General features: G+C 36.6%; 1 protein-coding gene across 7 annotated transcripts in view; it reads left to right on the top strand.

The window, feature by feature from the left end:
- dbn1 (drebrin 1) overlaps positions 1–12,956 on the top strand; it is an 82,480-nt gene that overhangs the window by 56,436 nt on the left and 13,088 nt on the right. For all 7 annotated transcript variants that reach the window (XM_044141580.1, XM_044141585.1, XM_044141583.1 and 4 more), the window contains exons 2-4: positions 5,876–5,931; positions 7,790–7,902; positions 11,142–11,216. In XM_044141580.1, coding sequence (XP_043997515.1) covers positions 5,876–5,931; positions 7,790–7,902; positions 11,142–11,216 — 244 coding nt within the window. The remainder of the gene's footprint in view (positions 1–5,875; positions 5,932–7,789; positions 7,903–11,141; positions 11,217–12,956) is intronic.

The following is a 12,956-nucleotide window of genomic DNA, read 5'->3' as shown; positions in this document are numbered from 1 at the left end:
ATATGTAGCTCTGCCTCATTATACAAATGATTAGGGGTGGTGACTCAAGACTTCAACTTCTACCTGTTGGTTGGGTAGTATTACACTACTCATAGCCCAAACCTATGAATCTACAAAATGCATATATAAATTAAAATTAATTGGTGCATTTCAAGTGTATCAATGTACTTATTGAAACTTTTATATGTTTCTTCTTGTATTTTTAATTATGTCAGTTTTGGTACTATGTGTACAATGGCTACTAGAAAAGACAAGTTTTTAATTGTTGACTTACCAGTCAGAAACCACCTACATCCTTGTTGGTTGTACAGGAGGCTTCACTTGTGCTTTTCAGAGATGTACGATAATTGCATCTTTGTTTGCGGCCATTTTCTCATGCATCTGTAAACTTTCAATTGTGGGGGAGTGGCCAGCAGCAACTTATTTGGATGGAAAGTGACAGAGCCCTGAAACCGCTCATTCTGAAAAGAGCTCAAAATAGACAAAACTGAGCACAGTAAAATCTTATTTTCTAAGAATGATTTTGCCCAGAACATGTTTTATGTAACCCATAGACCTATCCTAACCTGTCAAAAGAAGCATAGGTCACCTTTAAACATCACCCTCCTCTTCTCTCTCTGTCTCTTTGCTCTTAGTTTCAGCTGATGACTCGACTAAATGAGACTTGCAGTTGGTGTCTCTGACGTTTCATCTCCACTGAGGAAAGCTGACAGCAGCTGAAAGCTCACTGCCTGGTTTTGTAACATCATCCTTTTGACTTGTGTCCAAGAGGCCCAAAGGGAAAAAAAAATGTTTTCCCATTTTGAGTCATTTCAACTCACTGGAACTGTCTTGGAGTGTTCTGGTCCTCTGATCCTGCAAACCCATGAGCTTGGCCAATTTACATTCCTCACAGCAGCTGATCCATTTCATAGCTGAAAGAATGTAAAACTGATTTAAAGGAAAGAAATTCTCAGCCAGAATGCATCCAAAAAAAGCTATTTTTTGTGCGTGTGAAGAAGGGTTTAATGACGTGGACGAGAAAGCAGACTTGGGTCCAAACAGTGTCTTGGCCTGTTTTGTTCAGTGTTCTAATTTAAAAAATTACCTGGATTTTGGATTGGAAATATGGGTTTACAGTAAACAAGTGTAGACAAGCTTCTGGTGATTTATTTGTAGTGTAAAAATCAGACATAAATTTATCTCCTCCTATCCATCCATTGACTATTTCAGGGGTCTACGAACTGTGGCTCTTTAGATTGTCTGCTGTGGCCCCTAATAACTTTGGCAAATAATTATTAGGAATTTATTTTGTAAAATATCTAATTAATAAATGCAGATTAGCAGATCTTTATACTAGTAGTTTTTGTGAGTACATTTTTTTTTTTACTTTATTTTGCAAGCGATGTACGTTTCAAAATAAATTCTATAAAAATCTAAAGTTAAATTTAAGAAAATGTATTCATTTACTTTTACTAAAAAGTTTGATGATTTTCCAAAAATTAGTTGATTTTTTTTATTATTATTATTTAAAAAATCTTTTAATAGACATTGTAACAAAATGCTATTTTATTTCAAAGAGTTGTGTAGTTTTTGAGTCTCTGTTGGACTGAATACTATTGAAGACCAGAGTTGCAACACTTGTTACATTTCAGCTGGTGAGGTGCACTTTCACACTGCACTGTGTCAAATGAACCAAGCCCTTTGAAAAACCTTTTCCTCTCCTTGCCTGTGGGGGCACTGCACCAGGGAACCACTGAAGGAAATGAAAACTTCTGAAGAAGACACAGAGCGCAACTCAGTCCTTTAACAAATGTACACAAAAACGGATTGGCGTCAGATTTTAGTTTTTGTAGGATTTCTCTTATGTCTTTGATAAAACACCATGAACCATCTCTCCTGCTAGCGCTACAGTCTTGCATTTGTTTTGGCTGTTTTTGTACTACACTGTAGTTTTTACTTTTACTTGAGTAATATCATTATGAACTGTCACTTCTCCTACTTGAAAAAAAAATTCTGTTTACTAAATCCATTGTGAGTAAACTTTGCTCAATGAAGAACAAGCTTGTTAAACCAACAACTCACCAACTGACCAATTATTTTGGTCAGTTACTCAGCACTTGACCAGCCTTTTAACTAAATACTTTTTCATGTTTGAGTACTTTCTTGGGCAGGTTCTTTTGACTTTTACTGGAATAAAAATGAAGTACAGCTACTTTTACTTGAGTACATTTTCTGGGTGCTTAACCCACCTCTTCCAAATAAGAAATGTTGACTGAAATAAGAAAACTACAAGCGAAATGCTTGATGCTTTTGATGCTTTTGTATTATGACCAACAAGCTTTAACTTTTCATATTTTTTATTACTACACTCTGGCAACAAATGGTGTAAGTCAGAAAAATTTATGCACTCTGAGTTTATCCAACCTTGGCGTGCTTATCTGTTTTTCTCATTAACATGACACCATAGTATTTCAGTAAAGGACCTGCAGGGTTTTCACTCAGGTTAGACTCATAAATTGTTACATAACTGTCCTTCAACCCTCCTTGCGTCTTTACATTATCTCTCCTGCCCCCCTCCCTTCAGGTCACAGACTGCTGGTACCGAGATAATGACAGGGGGATGCTGTCTGGTTGCCATGGTTCTGCTCCCTGTAGGGGTGCTAGTGTGTACCAGAGGGGGGTTGGGATTGATTTGTCTTGGCAACAGTTTTATTGAGCAGCAGATTCTCTCTCCTGCCAGACAAAACGGCTTTTTGTTTCTAAATCCGACAACGGGAGGGAAAAGCATTCAGCTGACGTCAGATTAACATACAGAATCATCATGAAGAGCAAATACACCAGAGCTGGGAAGAAACAATTTGAATTGGTGGTCATTTTCCAAAAACATTATGTTGAATTGTTAGAATATCAGTCTGTTGCACAGAAAGTGTAATGATAGTATAAACATGTCAAACATAAGGTTGTATTTATCATTGTTTAATTTCTAATAAATCTTTTTAATATATTTGATTTAATTTTATTTTTATTTATTTATTTATTTTTGCTTTTCTACTAAAGGAATTACAAATGATAGAAAATGTTTTCAAAAAGTAACTTCTATTTCAATCATCTCTTCTGTGAGTTGTACAACAGAGTGTCATGGGCAGACGATGAGAATATAGTCATGATATTAGCACAATAAAAAACTATTTCACCAGACGTACGACTTAAAAATACAAGAAAAAAAAATAGTTTTTTAATGAGAAAGCTCAGTTTGTGTGATTCTTTCTTTTAAATACACCTGTTGTTTTCCCAACACATTTCAAGGTCTTGCTTCCAATAATAATTTGATGCTGATGTGTTAAAAGACAAAGTATTACCTTATCTGAAACGGATACCAGACTATAACTTCACAAGTTGTTCATAGTTCATGGATTGACATCACTGAACTGCACTGATGAACAATAATCCAAATTATTCAGAAATTAAATATTCAAAAACCAAGAATTTAATATATTGATATAATCTTTTTATCATCCAGCCCTAGTTTTGAACATATAAAGTGTGCATTTATATTGAAAATTGTCTGCTCAGAACTATAAAAGGATGAATTGACCTTCACGTGCATTTGAAATAAAATGTAGATGCTCTGCTCAGTGAAAGTGCCTGTTAGAGACGAGAGTTTTGCTCTGATTGGATGTGCACCGCTCTGATGAAAACGTTCTGATGGAGCCTGATGAGTTGATGAACTCAGCCCTCCTCTGTCTTCATTATTCAACTCATATTTCATTGTTCCATCTTGACATTTTTTCCACTTTTCTCTGCAATTTTTTTCTTCCTCTCATGGGTCTTCTCTTTTTTCACTCATCTTCATCCTCAGCTGCTTTCTGACAAACACACTCGGAGCAGTTTCTAGGTCATGAGGACTTTAAATGAATAATAAGCTGCTGTCTGCTTTAAAGAGAATTATTTATAGACTGAGATTCATGCTGTCACCATCTCAGTCCTAAACTCTTCCGTCTTTTGTCTCAGGCTGTTTTTGTTTATCATCTTATCATTTCCTGTTTGTTTCTGCCTGTGGGACTCTTCTGTTGCCTCTCATTCTTCTGTAACTGTTGTAGTGATAATAACGGCAGATACAAACCGCATATGTTGATGGATAAACACTCAGCCTTGTTGAAATATTCCAGCCAGACTTTGATCTTTTGTCTTCCAGCTTTCTCATTTTCTGTACATTTTAAGAACATCTCAACTTCTGAGCTCAAGGGATGAGCTGATGTTGTGCTGACAAATGACAGCTAACTTTCTAAAGAATACATTACAGTTTGCATTATGTTGCTATCAGCTTTTTGTTACAAAGAAGTTTTATTCATTTGTGGATGGGAAATGGAGCGTGGAAGCCTGTAACATTAATCCCAGAATCCTGTGGTGTAGAATGAATTAATGTTTTGACATAAGTTAAGCTAATAAACTTATTAGCTCATTAATGTTAAAAATGAGCAAAAGCAATCAATACAGCAGTATATACAGCTACTAAGCTTAACTCCATACATGAAGGTTACTGAGGAAAAATGTTAAAGAATTAATTGCTAAATAGCTAACACAATTAGCATAAACAACCAAAACAGTCGCTGAACAAATTGGTGCTAGGCTAAGCTAATAGATGGGTAAAACAAAAAACAAAGCACTTCACCATCAGATGCTAATTTAGTGCAATAGGCTAAAAAAGGAGCTAACTCATCAAAGAATACTGAAAAACTCTCAACAAGCTGAACTGTCAGTCAGCTTTAGATAATTTAAAATCTGTGAAGCCATAAAAACAAAAAAATTGTATTGTAGCTCCAACTAGGTGATTCTTAAACATTGAAGCTTCTCTGTCACATGCATAAAGACTGGACATTTTACTCAGGCCAGGATTTCTGTTGATACTTTATATAAAATCTTTCAGAAAGCTTTTGCTACATAACAGTCAAGCTTAGTTGGATGTTTTCAAGACAGTCTGGCTTCAAGGTTATGATTGGTTCTGATTAAGGTTCAGCCATTCTTGCTTGTTTTTCTCTTGGTCATCTTTCTTTTTGCACTACAATCAGGCAAGTAGGCAATCCAAATTACTGGTGAGTTGTTGCGTCGTCTGCCTAATTTAACCCCAGAATGATAAATCATGTTGAGTCCAAGATGTCTGTTTCATTACCCCAACAGGAGTAAATACAGCTGAGTGTGGGGCAGAGTTTTCTGCTGACATTATAATCAGAGAGGAAAGCAAGAGAGAGACAAAAGCTGTAAAGTGATTCTGCAGAAACAGGATGGAGGGAGGCGAGCTGAGGTCAGCAGGAAGTCAGAGTATGACCAAACTAAAGCTTCAGGCTCACACAGTGTGAGGTTGGCTGATAATCCTCACACAGAAGCACATGGCATGCAGTTTAATATGGAACAGAGGCCAGCAGTCATCTGCAATTCAAACTCTATACTTTTATAGAACCTAAGATTATAGAGATTCTTTATCTCAATGCCTGACATACCTGTTTACATCAAGGTCACATATGTACACACACTGGGAGGTAGACGTTAGGTTTTGATATCAGGGGTCTCTCTCACCTGCATTTAATGTATTTAATGTCTCCTTCTGATCTGATGGACTTTAAAAGATATTTATTAAACAATAATCATGTTTATCCCATTTTATTCTGACATCAGCCAAAAATTATCAACAAATTCTTGAATATGTCTGTATGAAGAAAAAAAAGTAAAAGGTTTACTCTTCTTTCGCTAAACATACATAAACAAATGTATTGACTGTTTCTACCTCTTCTGGGTTTTTATCAGGAAGTTGCTGATTAGCTCAGTGATTTCCTGTAACTGCTGCTTTTCTAATGAATCTTTGCCTAATCACCAGCCCCTCTCTGTGTTTCAACAGGGCCTTGTACACCTATGAGGATGAGAGTAATGACCTGACACTGGCTGCATCCGGAGGTACACGTTTCCATCTCTTTTATTTCCCCTCACACATGTGGTTTCTGCTGGGACTCCCTCAGGAAGAACGCATCGCTGTTGTAATTTCCGTGTTTTAAATGGAAAATTAGACGGTAAAGCTGATGAGCTCTCCAGGTTCTTCATTGAAACGTCAAACATTACCAAATATTTCTGACCTAGTTTCTAGTGCAACACTTGAAATAAGACAAAGCTAACTTACAAGTAACTTTAAAGCAAGATATAGAAGCTTGTTATAAGAAGCTTCCTTTGTTATTACTGAAGTAATAACAAAGGAATTATTTGTATTTATTAAAACGTATCAGTTCCACTGGCAGATTATTTCACTTAAAACATTTTCCCATGTTTTCTCATATTTGCACCAGACACTAAACTAAAAATACTTGATAAGATTCTGTTTTTGTAGTGCACTGCTGCTAACAGACCAAGGCTTCTTCTTTATATTTGATTCATTCTTGATTCACGATGCCATGTTGACACTGCAACTGTTGTGTGAATGGTTCCTCATAAATTAGCAAATGTGCATATGGACTAAATGCTTCAATACCAGAGGAGAAAAACTGCTGAAGCTCGGGTTTGTTATAAAATGTTCCACATTGGCAACAAATAGATCACTGAAAGCAGATCTTTTATCTTACATTTACGCAGCTATATTTGCTTTCAGTTTGAAAAGAAGCTCCTGCTTTTGTTTGTATTACACAACAGTGCCTTTCTGCACAGCTATAGAGAAGCATTACCTCACATTGTCCTGCTTTCAGTAATATTTAGATGCTGTAAACTCCAGCTGTGTCTGTGCCAAGGGCATAGAGAGTGCACAAGTAGATACAACACAAATACGAACATTTGGAAGAGACCTAAAGCTAAACCAAAACCAGGAAGTTCAGCTGTCTGCTTCAACCAGCAGGGGGGAACCTGTTGTATCAGACCCAAAGACCTAGAGGTTTTATATGCTGCTTTAACTTGACACATTACAAAGCAAACCTCGGTGTGTTTTACTGGGATTCTATGTAACAAATCAACACTTAGTAGTGCAAAGTAGAAGGAGAATCATAGAAATCTCTCCTCTAAATGTGGCTCTTTGTATTGAATACACCAGGCCACCAAGCATTTGGGGGTTTCAGCAACTTTGCATATCTTCAGCTTGGATTGGATGGAGAACATCTGTAAACATGAATGTTAAAAGCATTGACAGAGATTTTCAACTGAACTTTGATCTGGACTTTGACTGAACCATTTTAACACATGAATATCGGGGGGGTTCATGCATACTTAAAATGTTTTAAACTCATCTATCCAAATGTAAGGTCTTAAAATGTCTTATTTACTTTTTAAAAAGTAGGTTTGTGTTAATTTTATTTTGACGGGGCTATTTCATCTCGTCAATTCTAGGTTGTTGTTTTTTTAGTAAGACTTTTCTGTCAGGCTAAAGTGTGAGTCGGAATCAGATGTCTTCATGGCATTCTGTGACTTGAGGCAGTTTAGGCTAGTTGCTAATATACTAATCCAGCTCATTTTTTGCGTCTATCATGGGTGGATGCAAATGTATTGCATGTTGACTGGACGAAGTTTGTACATTTCTGTGGAGACATATGTCTTACATTTCATTCATAATGCTCTGAAAAAGGTCTTAAATTTGAGTTGGTGAAACCTGCAGACAGTTGGTGGAAACTTCTTGAAGCAACTCTATTGAGTTTATTTTATTTGGTTGAATCATTGCATGTTGTGGACCTTCCACAGAGCCAGTGTGGAAGGTCCAAAGAGCCACTTGCAGCTCTGCAGCATCAGGTTGCAGACGCCTGAGCAAGAGGAACCAAAGCCTCTCCTCTGTTTTGTCCTGCAGGAGGAGGTCTGGCAGAGATCACACTGACCTTCGACAACAGCAGTGTGATGTACGGCTTCTGCAGTCTGAAGGAGCCCACTGCCGCTCTGCCACGATACATCCTCATCAACTGGGTGAGTCGCTGTTTGAGGGGGAGAGAAGAGGGGGAGGGAAATGAGGGAGAAAAGTCCTTCGGTGTGTTGAAAGAAGGATGTCCAGGTTAGAAGGACTCGCAGCACATTTTTAATTTAATAGCTTATCTTTCAGGAATTGATCTAAACATAGTTTAGTGCACAGCTGCTGCAGATCTGATGGATTGATTCATCAAGGTGTTGTCATGCTTTCACAGTAATCTAGATTTAAATATGTGTGATTACTCTACTTGATTTTAAATACATAGAAAACAAAAAGCTAGGAGCGTCCAAATAAGAATCAAAGAAACGTGCTTTTGTTTAGATTTTTCTTGGAAATCACTGTACTTAAATATCTGGAGATGAAAACAGGCAGATTGATGATGACAAATGAAAAAACAACTACACTACTTTCTTGAGTTTGTTTCTCTGTTTTATCTTTTGACCACGTCACTCCAGTTCAAGAATTCATCTCTAAACTGAACAAGATTGAGGCAGCTCTTTTACAGGCCTGAAAACTTTAGTAGTAGTGAATATATCACTAATTACTTCACAGGTTATCGATGCTGATTGTGCCAATAAATATAGCTTAATGAGTTTTAAGTTTTACTGCATTGATAAAGAGAAGTTCTACAATTATGCACCATTTATTATAGATCGATTTTCATCCTTTAGGTTTGTTTGTAGATTTATTCAATAAAGTGAAACAAAAAACATCCAGTCAGGATACTGTTTTATCCAGAGTAAAGAGAATGTAACACTAGTGAAAATGGGTCGTTTATGTATTTGATATTGGTGTTTTAATTAGCCAAATAACAACATTTTGATAAGCCAAATTGAGAGAGCTAAATCAACCTCAAATGTAAGACGGCACATAACAGATAGGTGACAAAAGAAAGAAGACATGAATAATTTGTGAAGTTGAGCTCGTTCATTCTCAGTGAAAGTCTCAGTAAAGCGTGTTAAGAGCATTTGAACGCAGTCGGACTCCTGAGAGCTTCAAGACGAATGTTTTACTTTGTGGACCTGACAGCAGTGGGGGCTCACTGAGCAAGTACATAATGACAGAGTGCAGAATGACGAAGAAAGAAAGAGAACTTATGTTTAATTACTGCCTGTTTTTTTTTTTTCTTCTTTTTTTGGTTTGTTCCCAGGACCCAATCTGCAGAGGTGAGCGGAAAAAAATTTCACCCAGAGGTCCTTTCAATAATGCAGCAAATAGTGATTGAAAGAGTCAGACAGGAAGACATTTGGTGGTTAATTGAGCCTGGGATCGCAGCCATTGGTGTTTTTCATCATCAAGCAACAGAAACAGCCACAAGAGCAACAGACGGAGTTCAAATGAGCCAAGTCAGTCTGAACTGGGCCAGAAGTGGGAATTAAAGTTCCTAAATTAAACTTTCCAGCTGTATTTCTGTCTGATCCTGGCACAAAAACATGAAATTTAGATAAATTGTTATGAATGCAGATGAGATGAGCCTGTTTTTTTTTCCATCTAATTGGTGCTCACTGTGTTTTCTTTGTCCTGGTATGAATGAGTTGTGATTAGTAAAGTACATTTAGCCGGTTATAATAAAATCTCTTTCAGTAACTGAGATGCACACAGGTGAACAAAAGTACCAAGCGAGAGCAAAGCAAGCTGCTGTCGAATGCGGTCACTAAAAAGGACAATTAACGAGTAATTCTGACAAAAACAACATTCAAATTAAAACATTCAGTGCAGCTGGGGTTTAACTTTTTTATATTGGTTCGTTGGCCAACGTCATCTTTATTCAACAAAACTGCAGTTTTTATTTATTACTGCAGCTATAAAAATCTTTGGAAACTGTGTCACCTTTGACCCCTGGTATAGTTTTAAAATACAAGGCTGGTGCAGTGCCATTCACTCATGAGATTACAATTTTAAGTGCTTAGGTTGAAAGCAAATGTAATTTTTTGTTTCTCAAAGGCTGTCATCCTAAAGGTTTCTTTGGTTCAAGTCAAAGATTTGTGTCTAAGATACAAGAAAAGTCCAGTTTTACTAAAGCTCTTAGGAAAGTACAAGATAATAAATTACAGATCATATTTTAGGCCCCGAGTCAGATTTGATGTAATAAATTTTCCCAGTAGGGTTTTGCTTTTGGGCACACAGAGAAAACTTTGTAGCTGTCCTACTTCCAGGTAGCAGCTGATATACATCAACGTTTATTCCCCAAGTGGTCTTTTATTTCTCACTTCATCTGCTGGATAGTCAGCCTGAACATGAAACTTACAATTATCAGTCACTCAGTGCTAATATTAGTCTGAGTTTCTGGGAAAGTCTGGCCAGTGTATTAGACAACAGCTGCCATCCCTTTTCTTCCTCATTCTGATGCTCACGTCAAAGAATTTGATGTCTAAATTTGACTTCATGCCACATAACTTGATTTTTAACAAGTTTTGTTAGCAAGCAATCAAATAGGTGTACCAAATAAAATGGGCAAAGAAAATGGGAGTCTTTGTTTTTAACACTTTCTTTAAGGTTGCCACTGGATGGAAGCACTTGCTATTGTTTGATGTTTTATGTTATGATAATTACGGTATTCAAGTTTTCCCACAGATGTTTGTGATTCTGAGAAAAGACACATTTTGCTGAACACAAATTTCTAGCATTGTTTAATCTCCATATGCACATCTTTATACAGTATCGCCTCCCAGCTGTAGGACTCATGTTCTTTTTTTAGGCTCCTAAACATGCAGAAAACTTTACTTCAGTTCACTATATGTGGTGCTGAATTACAATTTTAAAACGATAAGTGAAGCCTTTCTGTAGCCTGTGATGTTGCCCACATAAAACACTGAAAACAAAAACATTTTTTGACATTCGTTGACACCAGAAGATTCTGATACACATAGTTCAAATTTAGTTTTGTAGGTTGATGTCTTTATTATATCAACTTTTTATCAAAATCTTCATTTAATCTAAAATATATTCATACATGTGTTGATATTAAAAGTAATAAGATGGGACTATTAGGATTTTCACCATTAAATTGAAATCCAGAATATGTCTTGTACAGTTTGATTTCTCTTGACGTCTTCTGTCCTTAGTTTTGTTTAATGATTTGACAACCTGTTTGTTTTGCAGAGGAACCAGTAACTGCACTCAGGCCAATAAGCATCTACTCTACGTACCAAAAGCAGGGATTGGGGTGTCACTCAATCCTTGCTTTTGGTCTCGTTGTTTAAAGCTAATCAATTTATTTTCTCTCTCTCTGTGGCAGGTGGGAGAAGATGTTCCAGATGCCAGGAAGTGTGCTTGTGCCAGCCACGTTGCCACCATTGCAGACTTCTTCCAGGTCAGAACTGCAAACTTGCCTGAGCAACATAACCCATAAGAATATATAAAGTCATAGTCATCTTCCACTAGTGTAACCGCTTTAAACATATTACATTAAAGCTTGTGGTACAAAACAATTCACAGAAAAGCTTAAAAAGTATGAATATTTTTACAAGGCACTATGTCAGATGTCTGCAACCTGTACAACTATCTTCCTAAGAGAACAGCCAAAATAAACTTGTTTAAAGCCACAAATGTCACACAATCTTTTGGAAAAGTACAACTTTATAGACAAATATCTACTTCAGGACATTTCTTATCATTTTTAAAGAACCAGCATTTTCTTTCTTGGATTTTAAATAAAGGAAAACGGATCTAAAAACATATTATTGAAACTTTTAGTGTCGTTGTTTGTGAAAATGCACTGCAAATATTGCAGGAAGAAGTTTTTAAATAGTTAAAAACTATTATTAATTGGATTCTTGTCATTTTTAGCCATAGTTCAACTATTAAAGGCACAAAGAGGCTCCTGACCTGCAGGTTGCATGGCATCAGTTGTTTAGTGAATCAACCGGTTGGTGAGTTTTCTTTATATCTGAACTGGGCGGACTGCAAGGGAAGCTAACTCAAACATTAAAATATTGGTCCAGTATTCAGTCAATGCACAGAAAGCTACACCGGCATCCTCTTCCATTTTAACTCAAACAATTAACTGCTTTGGATTTTTTTTTTATTATTTTCATCAAATGTATGGCTTCCATTTGGATGGATTTCTTCTGCAAAATATCCAAGTCAATTTGGACAAAACTTGAATGTTTTCATCAAACCTTTGGCAGTGAAAGGAGCTTCGTCACATTAAAACCTGTAGGAGGATCAAAGAGGAGGAACAAGTGTGTGTGACAAATTGCATCTCTTTTTAAAGCAATCTCTTGGTGCTGAGAGCATGGAGATGGTGTTGTGTGTGGAGGAAAACATACAAAGCCTTTGTTTCCCTCCTGCACACCTGGTTGAGTGTATTTTAGGATTTATAGAGCGGATAAAAAGATGGAGATTAAAGCAGAGGTGATGTTTTATTTATAAATTTTTTCTAGCAGCTGAGCTGAGTGTGTGTTGGAGTGTCATTACTCTAAGTGGCAGCTTTCTCTCCCACACAGAGCCAACTTCATCACACCGACAGGGTTTTAAATAGCCCTTTTAGGGATGCATATATTGTGTTTCTATCACTTTAGTGGTACTGCAGGAGCTGAGATTAATTTCATGCAGCCCCAAAAAATCTAAGAGTAATTTCACATGATTGGTTGTGTTAAACGGGAACATTAGCAAACATACAGTATAAAACTCTGAAGATGCTATTTTTCTGCTATGTATTTAGACAGCAGCTTTCCTACAGCCCTGATATCTCTGTTAGGTGTTTGGTACTCCTAATCTAAGGATAGTTCCTATTTTTGAGTCAGTATCTTTTCTGTAACTTTCATATTCTGAAAAAACTCCTCTTTAAATTTAGGAGTTTGAGCAAGCTGTTTATATATTTTGATCATTCTTCAATTTCACCACTGTTGCATCTTTTTTACTTCAAGCAATTCAATTCTTTGTTGTCATGCTAACACCATTACATGTTTTCAGTCACCAGCCTGCCGTATCATCCTGAAATATCAGTTCAAGATGATCACTCACCATCCATCATGTCTGTACAGTGGTAGAATCTTTTGGTTCATACAGTTAGTGTAGCCCCAGAAAGCAGCAAAGGTTTATTCAACAT

The sequence above is a fragment of the Gambusia affinis genome, linkage group LG15, assembly GCF_019740435.1.
Source record: "Gambusia affinis linkage group LG15, SWU_Gaff_1.0, whole genome shotgun sequence".
NCBI lineage: Eukaryota > Metazoa > Chordata > Actinopteri > Cyprinodontiformes > Poeciliidae > Gambusia > Gambusia affinis.
The sequence above is the reverse complement of the archived record's forward strand: the minus strand, read 5'-3'. Positions and strand labels throughout refer to the sequence as shown.